At 38.7% G+C, this 22,658-nt stretch overlaps 2 protein-coding genes across 5 annotated transcripts in view; one reads left to right on the forward strand and one right to left on the reverse strand.

Annotated features, from left to right (window-relative positions):
* The window catches only part of cep170aa (centrosomal protein 170Aa), a 40,665-nt gene extending 23,569 nt beyond the window's left edge, over window positions 1–17,096 (forward strand). For all 3 annotated transcript variants that reach the window (XM_039671809.2, XM_089116940.1, XM_039671816.2), the window contains 12 exons: window positions 419–960; window positions 2,434–2,535; window positions 3,315–3,450; window positions 4,149–5,633; window positions 6,735–6,782; window positions 7,861–8,101; window positions 12,545–12,725; window positions 12,833–13,009; window positions 13,276–13,364; window positions 14,918–15,011; window positions 15,091–15,142; window positions 15,360–17,096. In XM_039671809.2, coding sequence (XP_039527743.2) covers window positions 419–960; window positions 2,434–2,535; window positions 3,315–3,450; window positions 4,149–5,633; window positions 6,735–6,782; window positions 7,861–8,101; window positions 12,545–12,725; window positions 12,833–13,009; window positions 13,276–13,364; window positions 14,918–15,011; window positions 15,091–15,142; window positions 15,360–15,613 — 3,401 coding nt within the window. In that variant the 3' untranslated portion in view covers window positions 15,614–17,096. The remainder of the gene's footprint in view (window positions 1–418; window positions 961–2,433; window positions 2,536–3,314; window positions 3,451–4,148; window positions 5,634–6,734; window positions 6,783–7,860; window positions 8,102–12,544; window positions 12,726–12,832; window positions 13,010–13,275; window positions 13,365–14,917; window positions 15,012–15,090; window positions 15,143–15,359) is intronic.
* dync2li1 (dynein, cytoplasmic 2, light intermediate chain 1) lies at window positions 16,669–22,451 on the reverse strand. Of its 2 annotated transcripts, XM_039671817.2 has the most exons (13): window positions 22,313–22,451; window positions 22,046–22,178; window positions 21,367–21,401; window positions 21,212–21,281; window positions 21,031–21,119; window positions 20,737–20,917; window positions 20,584–20,652; window positions 19,507–19,584; window positions 19,239–19,318; window positions 19,080–19,150; window positions 18,237–18,334; window positions 18,056–18,148; window positions 16,669–17,315 (listed from the first exon to the last, which is right to left on the reverse strand). In XM_039671817.2, the coding sequence occupies exons 1-13, from the start codon at window positions 22,324–22,326 to the stop codon at window positions 17,253–17,255; spliced, it is 1,074 nt and encodes a 357-aa protein (XP_039527751.2). In that variant the 5' UTR covers window positions 22,327–22,451; the 3' UTR covers window positions 16,669–17,252. The 2 variants fall into 2 exon arrangements, with proteins under 2 accessions (XP_039527751.2, XP_088973067.1); XM_089116941.1 differs by lacking the exons at window positions 18,056–18,148; window positions 18,237–18,334.
* Between the last annotated feature and the right edge of the window lie 207 nt (window positions 22,452–22,658).

A 22,658-nucleotide genomic window follows, 5' to 3' on the forward strand; every position in this document is an offset into this window, starting at 1 on the left:
TCTCCTCGTTCAAAGAACATGCTGTGCAACACAGAAGAGCTGCTTTGTTTAACGCTTTGTGCGTGAAAGACCACTGTCGGAGTGGTGTCGTTGTTTCTCCCAGTCTCTCAGAGCAGAGGCTGTCACTTCTGACTGCATGCTGCTTCCTCAGCCGACGAAGCTGAAGAATAGACGACCCCCTCCTCCACCTCTTATTTCCTCGCCTTTTCTTCCCTGTGCTCTGGCTGAGAGTAGGGCTTAGCGTCCAGAGACGTGCAGTCCAGCTCTAATGCCCATCACAGCCTCAGGGTGAAGCGTATGGGGGGGTTTGTGTTAGCTCTAGTTAGGTTTAAGTCTGAAGTCGTGCGCTTGGTTGAAAGCACTGCCCTGTTCTGTGTCCGGATTTGCCGTAACCCCTCCAAACGATCTTCTGTTACAGGCAGTAAACACGAGGATGGCACGCAGAGCGATTCCGAGAACGGCCTGGGATTGCGATTTGGCAGCAAACGCCACGCCGCGCTGGAGGAGCGTCTGAGAGCTGCAGGAGTTGGTCAGGTCAGAACAGAGGGGTCGTCTTCTGTGAGCCGCACAGCCTTCATGATTGAGTTCTACGACGAGGATAACCCTCGCAAAAGGCGCTCCTACTCGTTTTCGCAGACCGCACCGCTGCTCGGAGGAGTGGCAGGGGAGGGGCTTTGCCCTACACCACCCTCACGTCCTAAGGTCGTCGCCACAGCAGCGGAGGGCAGCAAGGGCATGTCATCGACCCTGGCGGCGGTCGCCCCCACGGCTGCTCGGCTCCTGCTCAAGCAGAGGTCGGAGGAGCCCAAGGTGGCGCAGAACCCTAACCCTATTGGTCAACCCAGTCCCACAGACGAGGCTCAGAAACAAGACGACGATCAGAGTGACAAGGGCACGTACACCATTGAACTGGATAAAAGCAACCCTGAGGAAGAGGAAGCAAGGCGAATGATAGATAAGGTATGACAACATAATTTTTAACCCTAACCCTAAAAACTGTCTGACATATGATCATACTGAGGTCACTTATAACACTTAATATTCTTCCATAGAAGGTTGGAGTTTCCCTGTCATTAAACCTCAAGACTCATGTTGACAACAGTCACTTCCCTTTGTGAGAAATAGAGGAAATTACAAAAAAATGGATTGCTGTATTAAATGCAGAAGTTTAATACTCAGGGTTAAAGGTCAGAAATATCGGAATTTCAATCGATGTACAGCATTATAAGAGCTGTAAAGATTTCCAACATGCTTTTCTGAGTGCATTGTGAAGGTTGTGTTTATCCTGGAAATCTCTGAACATCAAGCAGTTTGAGTGCATCTTGCTGTGAAGCTCTGTTTAATGGCTTTGTAATGGCTCTCATGTGGCCAACCAATCAACTCCTCCATTATTCACTTTAACTTCAGGGAGTTTTAAAGCCTTGCCTTTTAATGCATGTCTGGGTGCTATTACTTATGGATTGTTTATGAATGTTCATGTATTTAATTATAAAATACCATGAAAAATATATGAATATTGCGCAGTTTGTGGTTTTCAGCTATAAATGATGGGTGCACAATTTTTAAGCCTCCTGATGATTTTCAATATACATCTTGTCATATCGTTCAAAAATGTGTGGTCGTTAAGATTCTGTAAATTTTTTGAAAGAAGTCTCATATACTCACAAATACTCCTTTATTTGATCAAATAATACAGTAAATATAGTAATATTGTGAACTATTATTACAATTTAAAATAACTTTTAGTATGTTTTAAAATGTAGTTCATTTCAGCTTCATTACTCCAGTCTTCAGAGTAACATGATCCTTCACAAATCATTCTAACAGGCAATTTGATGCTGAAGATGATAATGATGAAAACAGTTGTGCTGCTTAATATTTTTGAGTGATTTTAATTTTCAGGATTCTTTGATCCGTAGGAAGTTCAAAAGAACAGCATTCATTTAAAATAGAAATATTTTGTAACGTTATAAATGTAATTACTGTGACTTTTGTCCTTTGCTGAATAATAAAAAAATATATCTTACTGACCCCAAACTTTGGTAGTGTAAGTCTTTAGGAAATGTTCAAATGAAGATTCAACCAAATTAAAAGCATATTAAATTCCTACCAATATTACTTAAATTTATAGTGGCATCAGAATAATTTAATATGTGGTGAACATTCAATATATCATCCAAGTAAATAGTCGGATGGATAGACCGAGATCTTAGTTTTAAACGGAGTGACTGTCAATAAAGATGACGCAAGTCGACTGTGTTGTAAAGGTGTCTCTATTGAACTGACATACTTCCTGTTCGTTCCTTCCTGAGATGTTGTTCTTTCTCTGTTGCTATGGAGTGTTTATTTGACTCCTTTTCATCACATAGGTGCTGCCATGGTGTCACAGCTCGCTGATTGTCCTACATGTGTTTTTGTGTTTGTCATGTGTAGGTGTTTGGGGTGGAGAACTCTCAGGATCCTGGTTGTCCTGAGCAACGGGAGGCAGGTGGAAAAGTGAAGGAAGGCAAGAAACTCAGTTCCACTGTGTCTGAGGTAAAGGCTGAAGTGAACATAATAGTGAACGTCCCAAGTCAAGTTGTCATTTGTTGAATTTTAGATTAACGCATGAGCTATTCTGTTTAACAAAGTATGCGTTTATGTAATTTAGAGAAAGTTGACAGGAAACAATGGTCATTTGGAGCATGATGTTTGTGCTGATGTCAAACAGCACATGTAATAGAAACCAGGTTGTTTCTGAGGTCAATGTTTGTTTTGGACAACAACTACACCAGTTGAAACTGCATTTCACATTTGAGTTTGAATGATACAGTTTGATGTTGCTTGGACTGGCTTTCAGGAATACTGACACAGTTCTTTGTCAGTCACTCCCTCCACTGACCACTTCCTTGTTAAGCAGAAAACTGGACACTTGCTCACTGACCCAGTTCAGGAATGAGAAGTAGTAGTCTGCTGTCTTTAGGCAACGTTCAGTCACACAAATGTGTGCACGCACACACACAAGAGTAAGGCTACAAAAGAGTCCTTGTTTTGAATCCTTGTTGTGGATCCACGCCATGTTTACAACCAGTATTCACTCTAATGTGAGCAGAGACTCGAGTTTTCAGATTATTGTTGTATAACTATTTATAGTGGTGCTTACTCAGACTAGCATAATCAAATTAGTATAGTTTGTTTGGAAATTGTAAATGTAATGTGATTCCACACGCAGCCCATGTCATCAGCTCTATGCAGGACTGTACCACAGACATCCATGGCAGGGGTAATTCAAGTGATTAATACTGACTAGAGAAACATCTTTACTTCATTTATAGAGATTGGTGGAGGATTCAGTTGCAGTTGGCAGCCCTCACTGGGTTTCACAGTGGGCCGGTTTAGCTGCTAATCAAACCCGAACAGACCCAGAGGGCTCTGGAGCCGAACCGCCACCTTTTGTCCACCAAGAACGAGGTAATTTACTGAATTGTTATTGTATATATCCAATATCAAAATATACTGCTAAATTTAAAAATCTATAATATCACACCTAGCCAAGGATTATCCCGTACATGTTCTATAATGTGTATATTCACTACTGTTCAAATGTTTAGGGTCAATAAGAATTTTTGTAATGTTTTAGTCTCATCTACACCAAGGTTGCATTTATTTGATCAATAAGACTGTAATACAGTAATATTGTGGATTATTATTATACAATTTAAAATTAATTGTCTTGCCCCCTGATCCCTAACCCCACTCCTAAACCTACCCATCTCCGCTCCCTGTTTCTTCTTTTTTGTATTTATAAAAAAGTTCATTTATTCCTGAATTTTCTTAAGTGTCACGTGATCATTTAGAAATCATTCTAATAAGCTGATTTGCTCAAAAACATTTTTGTTATCTGTGTCAAAAAGAGTTGTGCTCCTTAATATATTTTTTAGGGAAACCATGATACATTTTTTTCAGTTTTAATTGATAAATTAATAAAAACTTACAGGATTTTGTTTAGGTAAAATAATGTCTACCATTACATTATACATGTATTTACTGTCACTTTTGATCAATTTAATGCATCTTTGCTGAATAAAAGTCTTACAGACCCCTAACTTTTGAACAGTAGTGGATATGTTTGAAGTGCTATAATATGTATTTTCTTTTACCCACTTCAGATGGTGATGCTTTTGAGGCTGGCATCTCTATCAAGAGCACCGGTTCCACCACTTCCAGCCAAGCTGAGCGCAAAAGAAGGACTCTTCCGCAGCTTCCAACTGAGGAGAAGATCAAGCGTTCTGAGATCGGTGAGAAGCAGGACACAGAACCCCAGGAAAAAGAAAGCCACAGTGACCATAAAGGTGATGGCGAGTGCCTCAAATCTCCGGACAACAAGAACACTGAGTCTAGCCAGTCCAAGAGCATCCAGCAGGACGGGAAGGCTGGAAAACAGTCGTCTGCGCGCCCCCTGGGAAGTGGCGAGAGGAGAACGCCTGAGGAGAGTCGCAGGAGACGTTCTGAGGACAAGAGTAAAGGAAGTGACAGCGAGAGGTCTGGGAAAGCGCTGGTGAGACAGGGGAGTTTTACCATTGAGAAGCCCAGCGGTAATGTCCCCATAGAACTGATTCCACACATCAACCAACAGAACGGCGGGAGGGAGCGAAGCGACTCGGTGGGCAGCATGGACACGGCAACTCTTCTCAAAGACACTGAAGCTGTCATGGCATTCCTTGAGGCTAAACTCCGAGATGAGAAGAAGTTGGACCCCGCAACCGGCCCTTTATCCCCAGAGTCTGACATCGACACGGCCAGCACGGTTAGCCAGGCGGCAGCCGAGGCCGATCGTAAGGCGGTTCAGAAGCGACGATCCCTCAGTAGCCTTTATAGAGAGAAGAGCAATGCGAGCACCACGTCAAAAACCACGACCAGCGCGAGAGAGCGTCTAGAGAGGAAGACCAAGACCAAGACCACAGAAAGCCGTTCAGATTCTCGCCGCTCGGCACAGACAGCCTCCCGTGGCCGCCAACCATCCCAAGATCTCACGGATGACGACCAGACGTCCTCGCTAGCCATCTCAGACATCCTTTCCTCGGACCAGGAGATGTATTCCGGCCGCTCACTCACCAAAGGTTACTTCACCTCCACCGATGACCTCTTGCAGTCCAAGCTTGATACCAGCAAATCCGCAAGGTCCGCAAAGCCCAGCAAGACCGTGCAAGCTAGCACCGCGGCCCTTGTGAAACAGGCTGGTCTTCCGCAGCCCCGTCCCACGCGGGCATCTCTGTTGCGCAGGGCTCGCCTTGGCGACACGTCGGACACAGATCTGGCGGATGCAGACAGGGTTTCAGTGGCATCTGAGGTGTCCACCACTAGTTCCACTTCTAAACCACCATCGGGAAGAAAGACACAGTCGCGGATTGACATGCTAGCGCAGCCTCGACGCACCAGACTCGGCTCGTTTTCAGCACGGAGCGATTCGGAGGCCACGATCGGTCGGACCGCAGCATCACGTGTGTCGGCAGAGACGGCGCTTCGTCTGGGGCTGAGAAGCTCAAATCAACAACCAGCAGACAGCAAGCTAACTGCACGCATGAGGGCTAATAGTGTCTCCAAGCTAACGGACCCCAAGCCGAAGACAGCACCTGTCAACAGCACCCCATCAGGTGAGATGGAATGTAATAGTAGAAAGACTCGTGTACAGTAGCTCTGCATGATTGGAAATGCTACAAACCTTTGCTAATTGTTAGTTTTTGCTGTTAGCAGAAGCCAGTTGAAGTAAGGTATTTGTTTGGATGCCATATCTTTTCATTTCAGATAAGTACTGAGTATGCAGTAGAGATGGAAGTCCGACAGACTACTACTCCGTTAGTGAGGTTGACGAGTTTAGAGATCCAGATTTTAGTATATATTTGTTTGTTTTTAGCAACAGGGCTTTAATTAGCATGTTAATAGCATGCTGCGTGATTTTTATTTCATCAAATTAAAAAGAGTTCCTAAAACACAGTAATAGCCCCTTTACACCAAAGACTATAACCTTAATGATAAATATAAGTGTAAAGTTTGAATAATATTTCTAAATTTAAAGTCCCCCTGTGGTGAAAATCTAGATTTTAATGTTGTTTATATGTCTATGTGGTGTTTTTAATATATTTTAAGACAGACTATGTCCAAATTCATAAGTCGGCACCATTGTTGAGTATTTTCTAATGTGAGTGGAGGCGGGGCTAATTTGCATATTAATAGAACCGCGCATCCTAAATGAGGCAAGGGAGTAGAGTTACATTCAAGCTATTTTAAGGCGTGAAAAAAATAACAGGAAAAAAAAAACGCTTTAATATGTAATTCAAATATCAAATATGAGTTTTAAGGAATACAATTATTGACTACAGGTGGATTTAAAATAGCAAATTCCAATACACAACAGACACAGATGAAAAATAAAAGTTGGATGCGGATCTGAATGCGAGTTTGAGCTATATATTGTAAGAAAGGGGCGGAGATAAGTTTAATAGCATACATTTTGTAAATAGACACGGGTAAATTTCCATTTCATGCATAAAATCATTCAAATGACGGTTGTATGAAGTTCCAAAGCCCATTAAAAACTGCAGTTTCTTAAAATGAGATGTTTAGCATTCAGCAGAATTTAGCAGTGCAGTTTTGTGATGTTTTATGTGCGTTGGATCGGTCTCATTAGTAATGTGTGTCTGTAATTGTCTGTCTCTGCATGCTTGTGATATTTATAAAGATCCCATTTTACACAGAAACTCAACTTGAGCCTGAAAGTGTTCTCGCAGAGGAGGAGCCCATGGGTACTGTACCATCTCTGGGCTGTGTGTGTGTTGGGTTTTCATACAATGAAAACAGTAGAAACTGAATCTCAGCATGCTTTTAAATGCCATTCCAGTCAATGTGTCATCTCATTTTTATTTATTTATGCTTTTTATCAAACAGCAGTGATGAAAAGGAGCTCAGCTCATTTGCTTTCCCTTGAAATAAACATGCATTTAGATCTAATATTGAAGTTCTTGAGATAATCTATATTTGTAGATTCTGTGCTCTGAGGAAGCTTTGAGAAATTAATGAATTATGTTAATATTGAAATGTTGACTTCTTAGATATTTGTCATTTACTGCCACACAGTCAAAATCAGAGGAAAGTTTTCTCTAATGCTGACGCAAGCACTGAGCAATAAGAAATGAGGGTCAGCGGATGTTAAACGCATTCCCCCTGGTGGCACAAAGTAAAACAACATCATAGCAAACAGCTTCACAGGCTCAAAGAAAACATTCATTGCAGATGCAAGTGAGTTCATGAAGGACACTTGAAATACCAGTCCAGATCTTTAACCACTAAAAAATCGACTCAAATGTCTTTTTCATCACTTGCTAGTGTCATATAGAGATAGTTGGTCAGAAGAGCTTTTCTGTTCGCTTTTAACAAGTTTGATATTTGCTGGGGCAACTGTTTTATTAAGCTTCTTTTGTGATTAGTGGTTTGTTTTAATTGCGTTAAATATTGCTCCATCCCCATTTGAAACAAGGTTTTAATGGGAATCATTACAATGTATAATAAAGTACAAATACAAACTTTGCATTGAAACAACAAGATTGTTGTACAATGATAATTGAATATAATTATAACGGAATGTTTTAGTTGCCATGTTAATAAACCTTGAGCCAGTGGGGAAGAAGATCATTGCATCATGTAATAGTGATGCAAGACGTCTGGAGACTGTGTTTGTAATACTGACAAAAATACTGATACATTAACTGCTCTTAAATGTTTTTGAGGGCTTTTTGAAATGTGCACACCTCTAACCAACCTCCAATTCATATAGTACTTTATTGCTCTCTATTAATTGTATTTCTTACCTCTCTCTCCTTTCAGCCAATAACCGGTGGAGACGGCTGCCTCCTGAATATGCCTCTACCTCTGAGGATGAGTTTGGCTCCAACCGGAACTCCCCCAAACACGTTCGCCTGCGGCCGGGCACCACCCTCCGCACCAGCAGGCTGGGTGTTCCCGCTCCGGTCACGACCAGCCCCGGGGGTCTCCTCCTCAAGAACAGGATGAAAGAACAGGAGGAGTACATACGAGACTGGACGGCTCACAGCGAGGAGATTGCCAGGTACTTATCAACTCTCTGTCCTTATTCAAACAAATTAACTTTTTGTCTAAAAAAAGTGTTTTTCTTAAATGCCCCACAGTTACTTGACAGAAAAATCATGTGATGTAGTCATCTCCAGCATTACAAGTGCATTATATGGTGATAGTTCTCGATCCAATCCTTAGGAATAATAAGTTAAAGGAGTAATTCACTTTTAAAAAAAACTTTTGCTGATAATTTACTCACCCCCATGTCATCCAAGATGTCATTCTTTCTTCAGTTGAAAAGAAATGAAGGTTTTTGATGAAAACATTCCAGGATTTTTCTCCATATAATGGACTTCAATGAGAACCAAACAGTTCAAGGTCCAAAAAAGACAGTTTCAATGAAAACTGTTCAAAGGGCTTTAAACAATTTCTGATGATAAATAAGGGTCTTATCTAGCGAAACGATCACTCATTTTAAAAAAAATAACAAAGTTTAAGTTTTATAAGCTCAAATGGTCGCCTTGCTCTGTTCTATGATGCGCGATCGTGACTCTCCTGTTCGAACTCGTTCATCAAAATTAACTAATCTTTTCCAGAGTCAACTCGTTCATTTTGTTAGTTGAATGAACCAAATGACACGAAAAAAGATTAATTCATTTTGATAAACAAGTTCGAACGCGCATCACAGAACAGAGCAAGGCGACCATTTGAGCTTATGAAACTTCAACTTTGTTTTTGTTTTTTTTAAATGAGCGATCGTTTCGCTTGATAAGACCCTTGTTCATCATCAGAAATCGTTTAAAGCCCTTTGAACAGTTTGCACTGAAACTGTCTTTTGGACCTTGAACCGTTTGGTTCCCATTGAAGTCCATTATATGGAGAAAAATCCTGGAATGCTTTAATCAAAAACCTTTCTTTTCGACTATAGAAAGAAAGACATGGATATCTTGGATGACATGGGGGTGAGTAAATTATCAGCAAACGTTTTTTAAAAAGTTAACTACTCCTTTAATATCCGAAGGTGGAACTGCTAATTCGAAATGATGTTTCATTAAACAAAATTCGGGAGGAGCACGTTCACCTAATAAATCTAATCAATTCGTCATCAACAATTACCACTTCTATCCTATCAGCATGAGAGGAAGCCTATATATACACTCAGTCGACTAACCTACATTCCTCGACAGTTTTCAACGTCCCTCCACCACCCCGACTCCTCACTCTTGGCTTATTCTACCACTATCAGGAATACGGGGGGAGTGCTCTGGGTCCGGGCCAAATACCGAGCCCAGGGCCCTCTCCTCGGACAGCACGCCAAATACGCATACCATTTATTCTAAATTGTAAATCAGGATAGTGGGAGACACAAGCAACAAGAGTTTATGCCAGAGGTTAGAGAGAATGTCACTGATCAACTAAATAGTACTTGGTCTCAATGTTGCTATATGTAGTCAGGGCCGTGCTCTTATAGTTGTGCCATCACCGTCTAGTGAGGTCATTGTATGTTCTGGGGAAAACTGAAGTTGTATGGTCAGTGTTGGTCACAACAGCAATTATTGGTTTACAAATGAAGCACTGGGTCCAGGTGTCTGTTCTTCACACCTCGCTTATTTAATACATCTGAGATGATTTGACTGATGCAGATCCTCTAATTGTGATAATTGATCCTATTAATCACGATTTCTTCAAACCTTCTCTTGGCTGCAGTCAAGACAGCAATGCAATAGCATAATATAATTTAAAAAAAAAGGAAATGACATAACAAGATAGGAAATGACAAAAATAGATAAATGAAATGTCTAAATGTTGTTTACACGATTCCCACATATTTCTATTTTTCAAGATTTCTAGTATTTCTACAGGCTACAGTCAAGAGTAGCCTATTCTAATGAGCAATTCATTTTAGCAGATAAAGCTTCGTAAAGGGTAAATAACATATTTGGAATAGCACAGCATTTTTTTCGTTGCATAATTGTTTTTTAAGTTTTCTACATGTTATGTACTGCATCAAGCCACTCTTATAATGCTGTCACCATTCAAATCAATGCACACTTCAAACTAACTATATGTAATGTGTGTAAGCCTCCAATAATATTATTAGATAATTATTCCCTCTTGAATAAATCTCTCACTGAGTAAAACTGTATCTATTATAGACTACACAACATCATTATTATTTGTTTGGTTCAAGGTTTCACATTTATTTACTGAAAAATCTTTTCAAATCTGTGTGTAAAATTAATGGGTAATATGCACTGAGAACCAAGGCCACTAAAAAATTGTGGGCAGTCACTGTTGTGTTACGTGCAGGCACATAGTCTGTTATCTCAGGAGATATCCACATATAGCATTAGTCACAGCTGGAACTGCAACAAGAGAGACTGTCTTCAAATGCACTGCCGCAGGGCACACACTAATATAACCTGATCACATGCTCTATCGCTCTCTCTCTCAAACTCCAAAAGTTTTCAATTACCAATGCCTTTGTAGAATTGCACTGTGTGCTGTCAGTCATGGTTAATTTGAGTTAGAAAAATAAAGCTAGTATAATTCAGCTGATCATATAATCTTAGCATGAGGTGTCCCACCATAATGTTAAACAGCTTTTATTAGGCTACTAATATGACTGGGGTCTTAAACATTTTTTCAAAAGCACTATTCATACTGTTCTATGTGTAAAATGAGTTTCTATGTGTTGTTAGTGAGGAAAGAGATACTGTGTGAATTTTACATTTTTGTATATGCCTCATCAGTCATATGTGTGATCTGTTCATGTAGCAATACTGCCACCTTATGGTTATTCTAAAACCTCTTTCAACATTAGAACACCATAAGAATTATCAAAACGTATACGCAACAAATGTGTGAGTCACACGTATTGAGCTGTCCTTGATGTGATTAGCATGTTATATTGTATACACTACCATTCAAAAGTTTCGGGTCGGTACGATTTTTTTAGTGTTTTTTTTTTTATAAAAAAGGGATAGTTCACATTGAAATTAATTTTTGATGTTTTAGCTTACCTCGAGGGCATCCAAGATGTAGGTGTCTTTGTTTCCACAGTATTTTCAATTTTGATATTTTTCAGTCAAACCGTTGTTGTCTATATCAGTCATATAATGGAGGTTTGGGGTGGGTCCACCGTGGGTTCACCTCAAAGAGCATGCACAGAGAAGTCAAAATTAAACATGATTGAATGACTCGTAAATGTAAGTACACATATATGGCCTAAGACGAAACGAGCGGTTTCCGGTTTGTGTGAGAAAACGAACAGTATTTATATAGTTTTTTTTTACCTCGTGCTACCACAACGATGTCAAACTGATCTGACTTCGGTCTGCGCATGCGCCGGAAGTGATCGCTTGCGCGTGTATGTCACTCTTTGTTTATACAGACATTTTGGAAGTTTTAACTTTCACTAAACATATTTAGATATACAGGAAATCGCAATGGAAGACGATTTCGGTACATCTAAATATGTTCAGTAAAACTTCCGAAATCTCCGTGTAAATATTGAGTGACGTCACACGCAAGAGATCACTTCCCACGGAACTTTGAACTTTGAACATGATTCAGTTCGGTTCAGTTGGACATTGCACAACTGATTCATATCACTTGGACGTGAATGTGATTACGTGAGGTAAAACGATATAAATACTGTTTGTTTTCTCACACAAACCGCTCGTTTCGTGTCTTAGGCCATCAATGTGTACTTACATTTACGAGTCATTAAATCATGTTTAATTTTGACTTCTCTGTGCATGCTCTTTGACGTGGACCAACTGACTGACAAGAACGGTTGGACCGAAAATTTCAAAGTGAACTATCCCTTTAATAGTTCAAGGCTGCATTTATTTAAGCTAAAAAACAGTAAAAACAGTAACATTGTAAAATATTATTATAATTTAAAATTGTAATTTAATAAATATATAATATGTAATTTAACCCTGTAATAACCAAGCTGGATTTTCAGCATCATTACTCTCTTCAGTGTCACATGACCCTTCAGAAATCATTCTAACATGCTGATTTTCTGCTTCAAGAAACATTTCTTATTAATGTTGAAAACAGCTGTGCTACTTAATATTTTTATAGAAACTGTGATAAATGGATGATAGAAAGTTTTCTGACATGTTTAAAACATAGGTTTAGAACAGCAAATATTACTATTACTTTTAACATGATAAATGTCTTTACTGTCGCTTTTGATAAATTTAATGCATCCTTGCTCAAAAGTATACATTTCTTTTTAAAAATTGCGATGACCCCAAACTTTTGAACGGTAGTATGTCATGTTAATAATAATTATATTTTTATAAATGTTGCATGTCATTCATACAGTACTTTAATTTGGAATGCGATTGCATATGCATGAATTGAGTAGGGACTACCTAATGTGAGTTTGTACGTGTCATTTGCATGATGTGTCTGTGTTTGTGCACCCCCAGTTTCTAGACACCCATCTGAAAGTTTACAGGTTATTTCCCTGTGTGCGCAGGATCAGTCAGGACCTCGCCAAGGACCTGGCTATCCTGGCACGGGAGATTCATGACGTGGCAGGCGAAATCGACTCGGTCAGTTCCTCCGGCACCGCACCCAGCACCACCGTCAGCACGGCCGCCACCACACCGGGCTCCGCCATCGACACCAGGGAGGAGGTACAACTCACTGCCTTTCATTAAACTTCCGGTTTATTTGGTTCGCTCGTTCAGTTTATAAGGTGCTCGTTCTTGATAAGTTTGACGTTATTTCTCCTTGTCTTCAGCTGGTAGAGAGAGTTTTTGACGAGAGCCTAAACTTCAGGAAGATTCCCCCTGTAGTTCAAACCAAAGCCTCAGAGATCAATGGCAAACCAGTGGAGCTTCGTCCCCGGGCCCCGGACAGCCTGGATCCTCAGGCGGCCCTGCGCAGACGTACCTGGAACCGGGATGAGGTGAGACCGGTATGAATGAACCTCTTAACTTAAATAATACCTAATCTTGAATATGATTGAATACGCTTGATGAAAGATTCAGCACTCTTCTGGGTGTGTTGTTTATATCTAAGTCTGTGTTTGTGGCTCCACTTGAGAACATCTTGTTCAGTATAACCTGGTGATATGAAAACTGATATGATGTCATTAAGATGCATTACCACTGTGTTTTATTGACTGGATGTTGTTTGTTTGGTAACTTATTGATCGACAAGGTCCCGCTGGTTCTTTTTTAGGCGGTGCTAGACAGTTTATTGCTGACGTCGGTTTCCCAACTGTCTTCCAAAATCCGACAGTCTGTAGATAAAACTGCCGGGAAAATCAGGTCAGTCGTGGAATGAAATGTGTACAGTGCTGCTCATCAAACCAAATTACATAAAGGGTTGTTGTATAATTGCTGAAAAATTAGCAATCCTACATTAAACCTGCCATACCAAATTAAGTATTCTTTTTTTTGAAAAATCATGACAACTCTCTAATTAGTTTTAGCATGTTATTGAATATGGCAACGTTAATGTATATTTAGACTTGTTATGACTATGTAAAAGTTGAGAAAAGTCATCAGCAGAGGCCAATCAGTTTGTGCCACAATGATGTGATAGCCTGCATTTTGCATGTAAAGTTCTATTAGCCTATGCTTTATAGTTCATGATCAAACTATATGTATGTGTGTATATATAGTGATGGTCAGAATTATTTGCCCCCTAGGTAAATATGATCAAAGATGGCTGTAAAAAAATAAATCCGCATTGTTTATCCTTTTGATATATTATTTTTTTTAATGCAAAAATCAAACCTTTTATTGAAGTAAAATAATTGAAAGTAGGGGGGGGGGAATCACATTATGAAATGTTTTTCTCCAAAACACATTGGGAACAATTATTTGCCCCCTTTTCTTAAATACGTTTCGCAACCTCCTTTTTCCCCAAGATAACAGCTCTGAGTTTTCTCCTATAATGACTGATGAGTTTGGAGAACACCTGACAAGAGATCAGAGACCATTCCTCCATACCGAATCTCACCAGATTCCCAGATCCATGTTGGTGCTTCTTATCTTTTAGTTCAGCGCACACATTTTTTATAGGGTTCAGGTCAGGGACTGGGATGGCCATTGCCGATGCTTGGTTTTGTGCTCAGTGACACATTTTTGTCCTGTTGGAAGATCCAAACATGGCCCGTTATAAGCAGAGGTTGTCAGGTTTTGGTTTTTTATCTGTTGGCATTTGATCGAATCCATGATGCCATGTATCTGAACAAGATGTCCAGGACCTCTGGCAGAAAATTGGGCCCACAACATTAAAGATACAGCGGAGTACGTATTTCATTTTACACGTGGGGTACTTTTTTATCCCTGTGTGAACCAAACCCTACAGTAAGTGTTTGCTGCCAAAAAGCTCTTTTTTTGTTTTGTTTCATCTGTCCATAGAACGTTTGAAAAGTAACTTACACTACTGGAACTTCAAACGGGACAGGTTCTATGGTCAGATGAAACCATACACTGCAAAGATGGATCTGGGAATCTGGAGAGATTCGGTATAGAGGAATGGTCTCTGATCTCTTGTCAGGTGTTCTCCAAACTCATCAGGCATTATAGGAGAAAACTCAGAGCAGTTATCTTGGAAAAAGGAGGTTTCAAAAAGTATTTAATAAATAATTGTTCCCAATATGTTTTGGAGAAAAACATCTGTTTCATAATGTGATTTCCCACGACTTTCAATGTTTTTACTTAAAAAAAGGTTTGATACACACACATATACATAGATATACAGTACATGTGTGTATATATATATATATATTTATGTATGTATGTGTGTGTGTGTGTGTGTGTGTGTTTAAAATTCATTTTTTTAATGTTGTTTCTTATTCACTATTTTAAAGGATATTGTTCAAAGACAAGGACAGGAAGTGGGATGATTTTGAGAGTAAACTCTGTTTGGACAATGAAGTTCCGGTTCCCAAAACTACAAACAAGGTAAGTATATTAATGCTGAATGTCTTACAGTAATTGATGTTGATCTGTAGTTTTTCTAATTATTCTTCGTGCCATTTAGGACATTTCATCTATACTAACAGAGCTGAAGAGGGTAGAAAAACAGCTTCAAGGTAAGACTTACACTTAGCTTCTTCTCACATGTCTACATTACGTGCAACAGCTGCACAATAGAACTAAATTGATCTTGCTTTAATCTAAGAAGTGCTGTATTATTATTTTTTCATTTGTATTATATTTAAATAACTTCTTACTATTACATCAATCAACTCGTATTGAACAAAGTACACAAACGTTCACAGTCTCTGACGTATTTCTCTATCCCTGCAGTAATAAATGTCATGGTGGACCCTGATGGAACCCTTGACGCTCTGACCAGCCTCGGCCTGACCAGTCCTACCACCCCCAAACCCAAAACCAGCCCTGGCTCTCAGAGCATATGGGGACCCCTGCCCAGTAACGGAGCCCCCCAACCACCTCCAAAAACAACCATAACCAACCCCAGCCAAGAGAAACCCAGTATGGGACTCAACTTAAACCGCACACACCCCACAGGAGAGGAGAGTGCCATCGCTAGCAAATAATCTTTTAGTAAACTGGACTAACTACATACTGTAGCTTGTTCCTGAATGGATCTTTTGTGTATGTATCATGTAATTATTCCTATGTGCCCTTCTACAGGATTCTGTATGAGGCGTGTTTGTCGTTTTACCCTGTAGTGTAACCTTTAGGATCACATCTGGACTGACCGCTTGGCTCGGCTAAGCAAAACCGCACCAAAACACACACAGCTGCATGTGACAGGAAGCAAGTGGCCATCCAAGCCCTTAGAACTGCCAGACGTATCCCTCGTGAACGGACTCAAGCAACTCCAGTGCCTGTCTGCTCTCCTCTGAGCTCACCTTTCTGTGTTCCGCACAGTGCAACAAAACTGAATACAGCAAACTCAGTCATTTCTATTTCAAATTTGTCTATTTCGATAACTGTCATTTTTGGAAAATGTTTTAGAATTTTGTGCATTCAAGCTATTCTTGATTAGCTTAATAATAATGCTCTTGGGGGTTTTTTAATGCACAGAATTTGTATCATTGGAGGCTGAAATATCCATTGAAATTATTTGCATAATTGTGTAGTTTTCGATCAGAAAAGCATAAAGAGGGAACTTGCATGGCATGCACTAACAGACTGGTAAACTGCGACCTTGGCTAAATCGTTTTGCTCATTCGATCAGCTCTGTAGATCGCTGAATCAGCCTTATGACTGTAAGCGCGTGTGTACTAACGTTCTGCATAGACGGACATCTATGATACTTACTAGCCTTCTTTTCATGAAAATGTTCCATGTCTCTGTGTGCGTTTACTGTTTACCCGTTTCTTTCCTTCTGCTGCTTGTCTGTATTTTTAGGAGGATGTTGGAGTAAACCTGAACCACGTACCTGTCCTGGCCTTTCTTTAGGAGCCCTGTAGGAAGACTTTTTCTGGCATATAGTGTAACTGTAGATCTAGACAAAAGGGCAGATAAATACCAGACAGAATACATCCAGTGGGCTTTTTTTTGTGTGTTTTATACATGTATGATGTCACTAAGTGCCCGGTATTCTCAGCTTACTCTTTTGGTTTATAAGGATGAAAAGACTTGATTCATTGTGCTACGGTTTTATTTTGCACATCAGAGGAGTAATGTGAAATGGAATGATTCAGAGCACAAAAAGGATTTATGACACCACTACATCTCACTGTACTCACTACAAGATGCCTTTACAGTGGGACGCCCCTCTGACAGAAAACAACCTGTGTGACAGTCTGCCGCTGTATGAGAGGGTGGAACGGCAGAAAAGGTGCTTGGTACATAGATTTTCTCAGTGTGGTTTACACATTGTGTATCATATCAGTGTTGTTGTTGTTTTTTTTTTCAACTTTTTGTTGTTTTTAATGTATGGTTTATTTATTTTTGTTTCTTTCAATTCATTTAATTGTTATGGCACTTTTTTCTTTTTACATAATTTTCCATCTTCTCAGTAAAGGGGGGAACGGGATATTAAATAAACATTTTTGTTTAAATCCTGAAGCAGAGTGGTGTTTTCGGTTTAAATAATTCAGGGGGAAAAAAACTATTTCAAAATACAATCAAGTTATACTTCAAATTATACTGATTTAGAAATGTATGAACTGCAAAAGGTTAAAATAGAGTTAATGCTGAACCTGGTGTTTTTTTGAATGAAATCTATGGATCCAGAGCCAAACTTTTCCAGGACTTTGCTTGTTCTCTCTTGTACTGCTCCAGCTCCTGAAAAAAAAGAGACAAGAAAAAAGATGCTTATTACTGTGCAATGTGGTCTCTGACTTATTAAATACATGTGTGTGCCTGATATATTTCATCAGTCAGACTGAACCTATAATGAACTGTTTTCATTATAGAAATAAACCTGAAATAAAAAATATTAGATTTTTTTTTGTTACCAAGTTAAGTTAAAGTACTAAACCTGAAATAAAAAAATGTTTTTGTACAAAAAGCACATAAAATTGCATTGCTAAAAACTGTACAAAAGCACATAAAATTGCTAAAAACTAAAAATTCAAAAAAGGTTTTTCAAAATATGAATAAATATAAAATAAATAATACTAATAACATAGATCTGGATATTTTTTGTCACGTTTTAACATACTCTTAACTTTACATGAAGCATGTTTACAATGATAAATACTACAAAAAATGGTTCAAATGGTTCTCTGTGCAGTTATGTCTCTCCTAAAAAATCTAATTATTAAATAACAAGAATATATATATATATATATATATATATATATATATATTGAGGTTACTGAAGGGCAGTGGGTGTGTGAGGTGCAAGTAACTTTCAGTCATATGCACTCTAAATTAAACCAGGGCATACAGTATATCAGTCTGGAGGATCAGTACAGTATATTACTGGAGGGATTATAAACACACAGGACTAGAGGTTACTAGAAGACAAATATCTGAATGCTGTGAGGATCTTACAGTGGCAGTAAACATTTGTCTTGTACCTGGTCTTTCTGGGCTCTGATGGAGTCTATTAGGGTCTCACTGTACTGAGGGTCTTTGGCAGGATCTTTCAGCTCTTTGCGTTCTTTGGTGTTCTGAAAAACAAAAATGATCGGGGTACATTTGATATTAGTGTGTGGGAGGTGTGGGGTGTGTGTGTGGGTTTGTAATATCAAAAAGTACCTCAGGTGGGAAAACCTTTTCAAAAACCTTCTTCCAAAGGTCTAAGGGGTTTTTGGCATGTAGGCTCCCAATATCAATCTCAGAGGAAACAGGGGGACCTAGAAGATGAATAAATCAATACAAATGAGAGCTAGGTTTTAAAATTCGTAAGTAAAACTGCATATTTAAAGTGCGTAAGTGGAGGTGCGGCTAATTTTCATATTCATAGAAGCGCGTATGCTAAATGAGGCAAGGGTGTAGAGTTACATTGAAGCTATTTTAAGGCATGAAGAAAGGAGAAAAATGTTTAAATATTGTGTGATCAGATGATTACAGGGGGACTTTAAGATTTAACCTTTAAAGATTTTCACCATTTTAATATGATGTTATAAAAAATGCATGTATAACATATAATATAATTTATTCAACAACGAAAAAATATTGCCTAATATAGTTTTAGTTGAAATCAGGGTTTTTTAAGAAACTAATCCTTTATGCGGCAAGGACATGCTTAATTGATGAAATGTGTCAATGGAAACATTTATAAAAATTCTATTTCAAAATGAAATTGTTCTTTTTAACCATCTAATAATAAGAAATGTCAGTTTAACCGGAATAAAATACATTTTAAAATATATTCAAACAGAAAACAGTTATTTTAAATTGTAAAAAATATTTCACAATATTACTTTTTTATTATATATATTATTTTGGTCATATAAATGCAAGTGAGCATAAGAGACTTTTCAAAAACATTATCAAATCTTGCTGACCCTAAACTTATGAACAGAAGTGTATATTAAATATGATGATTTAAGATGGCTTGTTGGACTTTAACCAAAACAACAGTAAAATGCATCTTACCAATCTGACTGAGGGAGTCTGATCCTGCTGGAACAGCCAGAGGTTTGCTGGGGTCTGTAGAGATTGACTTTCTAACAGAATGAAAGAAAATTTTATTTTTATAAAGAAAAAAAAATTAACTTCATGAATGAAGAATATCTCAAATTTAAAGCTTCATACGGTCTTTCAGTCCCAAATGCCAGCTGATTAACAAAACTCCTGCTTTTAGACATTGAGGCTTCTGACTTGCTGCTGGTGAACTATGGAGAGACAGAGAGCATTCAGACACAACAATTTGTAGCTTTAACTAAAACTGTTCAGCTTTGGTCTGAAAGCTGAACAGTTTTAGTTAAAGCTACAAATTCCTGAAAGTTGCAATGCATGAACATTTTCAAATCTACACCAAACTGATCAATTCTGAAATCCTTTAGTAAGAGTTCAGTCTTACGATTAATGACGCTCCATAGAAGTGGGCTACGAAGCGTAGAGTCTTACAAATCACCTTCCTCTTCTCTGAATCAAAGTCCTACAAGGAGACAGGAGTTCAGCATGAATGAAACAGATGAATATAACAGTTTGGTTATTATTATTATTTTTTAATTTTTTTTACTGGAAAACCTTAAGCCGTTTTTCTCAATATTTAATAAAAAAAAAATGTTCAAAAATCCAGGTTTGAAGTGTTAAAGGTGCAGTAAGCAATTTCTGAGAAACCCTTTTGAGAGTGGATTGGACCAAGCACCACAACACACTTGTAGCTAAGCGGCAGTAGCAGGCGTGTCCACTCATAATGGTGGATAAGGAGTGGTGATGGCGCAGTGGATAAGACACATGATGACACATGTGAGAGACCCGGGTTCAAATCCACCGTGAGACACCAATGTATCCCTGAGTAAGACACTTAAAGGTGCCATGTGTAAGAATTGAGGTTAAAACATCCAAAAAAATTAGCTACACGCATCAAAAGAATGAGAAGAAATAAGGTTGATGATGTCATTAAAAAATAAGTTATAGTGCTGCAGAGATATTAACCTGAATTAGCATGCTAAATTACTAGCCCCGGCCCGACAGGTGTCATAATACCAGTTTCGGCCATTGGAGGAACAATAATAGACCAGTGTGTAAAACTCTTTTACGTATTTTAAAGAGTATATGCCGCAAAGTTTACATACTTTTAAAAATCCAGCGTCTAGATAAGCGCTCATTATCACAGTTGTAAACACAATGCCGTTTTTCTTCCATGAGGGGGTTTGGCATCACGGCATCCAAAGGGAGTTATACTCCCTGAATTACCTCTGTTGTAGTTTTGAGTTTTCCTCCGGAAATGTACACGTCATAATATTCCTCATTTAAATAATTTCTGTCCAAGGCATACGCAAAAAAAAAAAATCCCTACACACTGGCCAGTCGACCAATCAGAGCACACTGCGCTTTTCACAAGGAGAAGTGTACTATGCAGAAGTGTATATTATGCAGTAAGCTAGTATTCTATTCTGAATCTGAACATTTCAATGCAGTGAAGTTTTACCTGAAAGATGTCAAACTTGCTGCCAATTATAAGAAGCGGAACAGGAAAAGGGTTGATGAGCTCTCGATCCTGTAGAAGAGAGACTGTTTCATGTAATACACTGCATCATAAATGCACACACTCGATTTAGAGCAACTGTGTCATCCTCTCTACCGGATAGTCCTTGTGAAGGATTCGCGGGACTCGTTGTGTGCCTGATCTGGATTCTCCTGTCTTCTGGAGTACGGCACACACTTTTTCCACCTGACTTCGAGCGGATCCGAGCAGCTTTTCCATGGTCTCCCACAGAGCATTAGGGTTAGACAGATCCAGAACAAGTACTACAGATAAAGAACTGCAAAAATAATTGTACTAGCTAAATGTTTGCAACCACATTTTAAATTTATTTCAAATTGGGATCTCTCAGGTTACCATCCTGAATGAATGTACAGTGTCCGTGAGTCTAACCTGACATTGTCAGCCGTGATGGGAATCTGAATAAGGTCCGATAAGGAGATTCCCCCTCCTAATTCCCACAGATGAGCGATGTCTTTAGGCTGCAGAGAAGGAGAACATAGACATTTTATATACTGTAAATTAAAAGCGAAATCAGTTCCTATAAAGAAGTGAAGACAGCACTGTACCGTACCGTATTATGCCCTCTTGTTCGTCTACCAAAAGTGTACTCCAGTGCAAGAGTAGGTTTAGCTGACTCATCTCTGGTTTAAAGGGAAAAACACAAATCTGAGGCGACATGAAGACTCTTTAAAACTTCAAATGTACAACATGACACCTCGCACTTACCTGTCAAGAAACCGCAGTAATATTGTTGTTTTGCCCTGAAAGACAAGGTCAAATGTTTCTTATTTGTGTGTTGTTGTTTTCCGACAATAAAGGCTAAAATATTTTATCTTTAAATTATCAAAATGACCAAAATTTGGTCATGCATCATCTTGGTAAGACATTATATCAAGTGATGTAGAGTGATCACTACTGATCTGAACTGATATTTATACATTTCATGCGAGTAGTCTGTTATACTGTTATAAAATTATCATTGATTTACATTACAAGCTTTCAGATGTATCCATAGAAATAATATCCATTTAAACATCCGCAACTGTAAATTTAATATTTTTGCTCAGTTTGAGGCTCTGGTTAAACCTGAGCTGTTTTTTCATCCTTGAGATTGTGTTACATATTCCTCACTACAGTATATCACAAAACTGTATACGAGCCATAAAAGCCTAATGCATAAAATATGACACAACTTTTGTTTAGATTTTTATTAAAGTTTTTGTCTAAAGTTTCAATAAACTGTTCCATTTAAAATAAAGAAATCAATATTTTCCTATTATTTTATATGTCAAGCTTCACAGGGTTCTTTTTTTAAACCTGTTTACCATTAGCATATATACCTTCTCAAGACCATAAACAGTGAGTGTGTGTTAAAGTGATATCTTGTAGGCATAAGTAACGTTACCCCTGCTTTACTGCCCATGAAGAAGACTGTTCTCTGTGTGCGGAAGTGTGCTTCCTCTTCAGCATCCTCTTCATCAGTCCTGTTCTCCCTCCTGCGTACCTCCGCTGCAGCAATATCCCATAATGTGTCCGAACTACGAGACAAAATCATTTGAATAGCAGCATATGCATATTAGCTCCATTCTTCCTCACTTGGGTGGCTAGTTAGCTAGTAAACTTGAACGAGGAGTAAAATAACGTGTGTGAAAAACAACAACCGACAACTTACTTTATTTTAGGCATTATCACAAGTTGTGTTTTTCAAATTCTCTACATCAAAGAACCGAGTTTAGATAGTCCTGTGCCTCAGTGTTCTGTCGACTAAAGAGGCGCTTGATTACCGTTGCGAGGGGTAACGTCACCGTTTGATGATGAAGACACCTAGTGCACTATGGGAAATGTAGTTTTTCTGTATACTATTTTTTGTACTGCAGTGTTCGTATTTTTCATGCTCATTTATTTTTATTTATAGTGAAAAGCACTATATAAATTTGGACTGAAATGTTTAGGTAGAGAAACATAATAGCTAATATTTTTATGGGGTCAATATGATCTTGGTGTATGAAACAACATCC

Source organism: Pimephales promelas, chromosome 11 (genome assembly GCF_988280905.1).
Source record: "Pimephales promelas chromosome 11, fPimPro1.hap1.1, whole genome shotgun sequence".
NCBI lineage: Eukaryota > Metazoa > Chordata > Actinopteri > Cypriniformes > Leuciscidae > Pimephales > Pimephales promelas.